This window comes from Colobus angolensis, unplaced genomic scaffold (genome assembly GCF_000951035.1).
Source record: "Colobus angolensis palliatus isolate OR3802 unplaced genomic scaffold, Cang.pa_1.0 Scaffold119, whole genome shotgun sequence".
Taxonomy (NCBI): Eukaryota; Metazoa; Chordata; class Mammalia; order Primates; family Cercopithecidae; genus Colobus; species Colobus angolensis.
In genome coordinates, this window is record NW_012113030.1 from 6,921,747 (window position 1) to 6,922,533 (window position 787).

At 60.2% G+C, this 787-nt stretch overlaps 1 protein-coding gene across 1 annotated transcript in view; it reads right to left on the reverse strand.

Moving 5' to 3' along the window:
* Positions 1–787, reverse strand: part of EHD2 (EH-domain containing 2) — a 25,714-nt gene that overhangs the window by 21,425 nt on the left and 3,502 nt on the right. The window contains exon 2 of the mRNA XM_011926378.1: positions 16–474. Coding sequence (XP_011781768.1) covers positions 16–419 — 404 coding nt within the window. The 5' untranslated portion in view covers positions 420–474. The remainder of the gene's footprint in view (positions 1–15; positions 475–787) is intronic.

Consider the following 787-nt stretch of genomic DNA (forward strand, 5'->3'; position numbering starts at 1 on the left):
TCGCGGCTGGCACACCTGTTGAGGAAGGTATTTCCAAAGGGGTTGAGTTTGCGGAAGGGCTTGTCCGGGTCCACGACGAGGGCGTTGCCAGGCACAGTGCCCTCAGTGTCCCCATGCATGACGGCCACAAAGCAGTCGGTGGTGGGCTCAGGCCCCACGCGGGAGCCGGGCACCTCCTGCTCCAGCAGGTACTGGATGAAGCTGGTCTTGCCCGTGCTGTACTGGCCAGCCACCAGCACCATGGGCTTGCCGTCGAAGTCTGCGTCCTCCAGGGCCGGTGAGTGGAAGGCCCCGAAGCGGTAGTGCTCCTCCAGCGGCAGCAGCTTCGTGCGATAGAGCTCCTTGAGGGCCGAGGTCACTGTGCGGATGGCCTCGGGCTGCTGGCCCCGTGCCCCGCCCCGCTTCAGCCAGCTGAACATGGTGGCTGCACACTGCCCACTGGGTTCACGGAGAGACGTGCAGATGGAGAGCTGCCTGTGGGATGGGGAGAGGGCATGAGCATGGGCGGCCCGGCCAAGGAGGAAGAAAGGGGTCTGAGTGTAGACTGTCTGGGTGGCAGGATGGGTGGAGAAGGAGGAGGAGCACAGATATTTGTGGTCACAAATATGTGGTCACAGAGCATGGATGGTGGGTGGCAGGAGGAAGAATGGAATTGGGATAGGCACGATGGTTCACACCTGTAATCCCAGTATTTTGGGAGGCCGAGGCAGGAGGATTGCTTGAGGTCAGTAGCTAAAGACCAGCCTGGGTAAAATAGTGAGACCCCCATCTCTACAAAAAATAATAA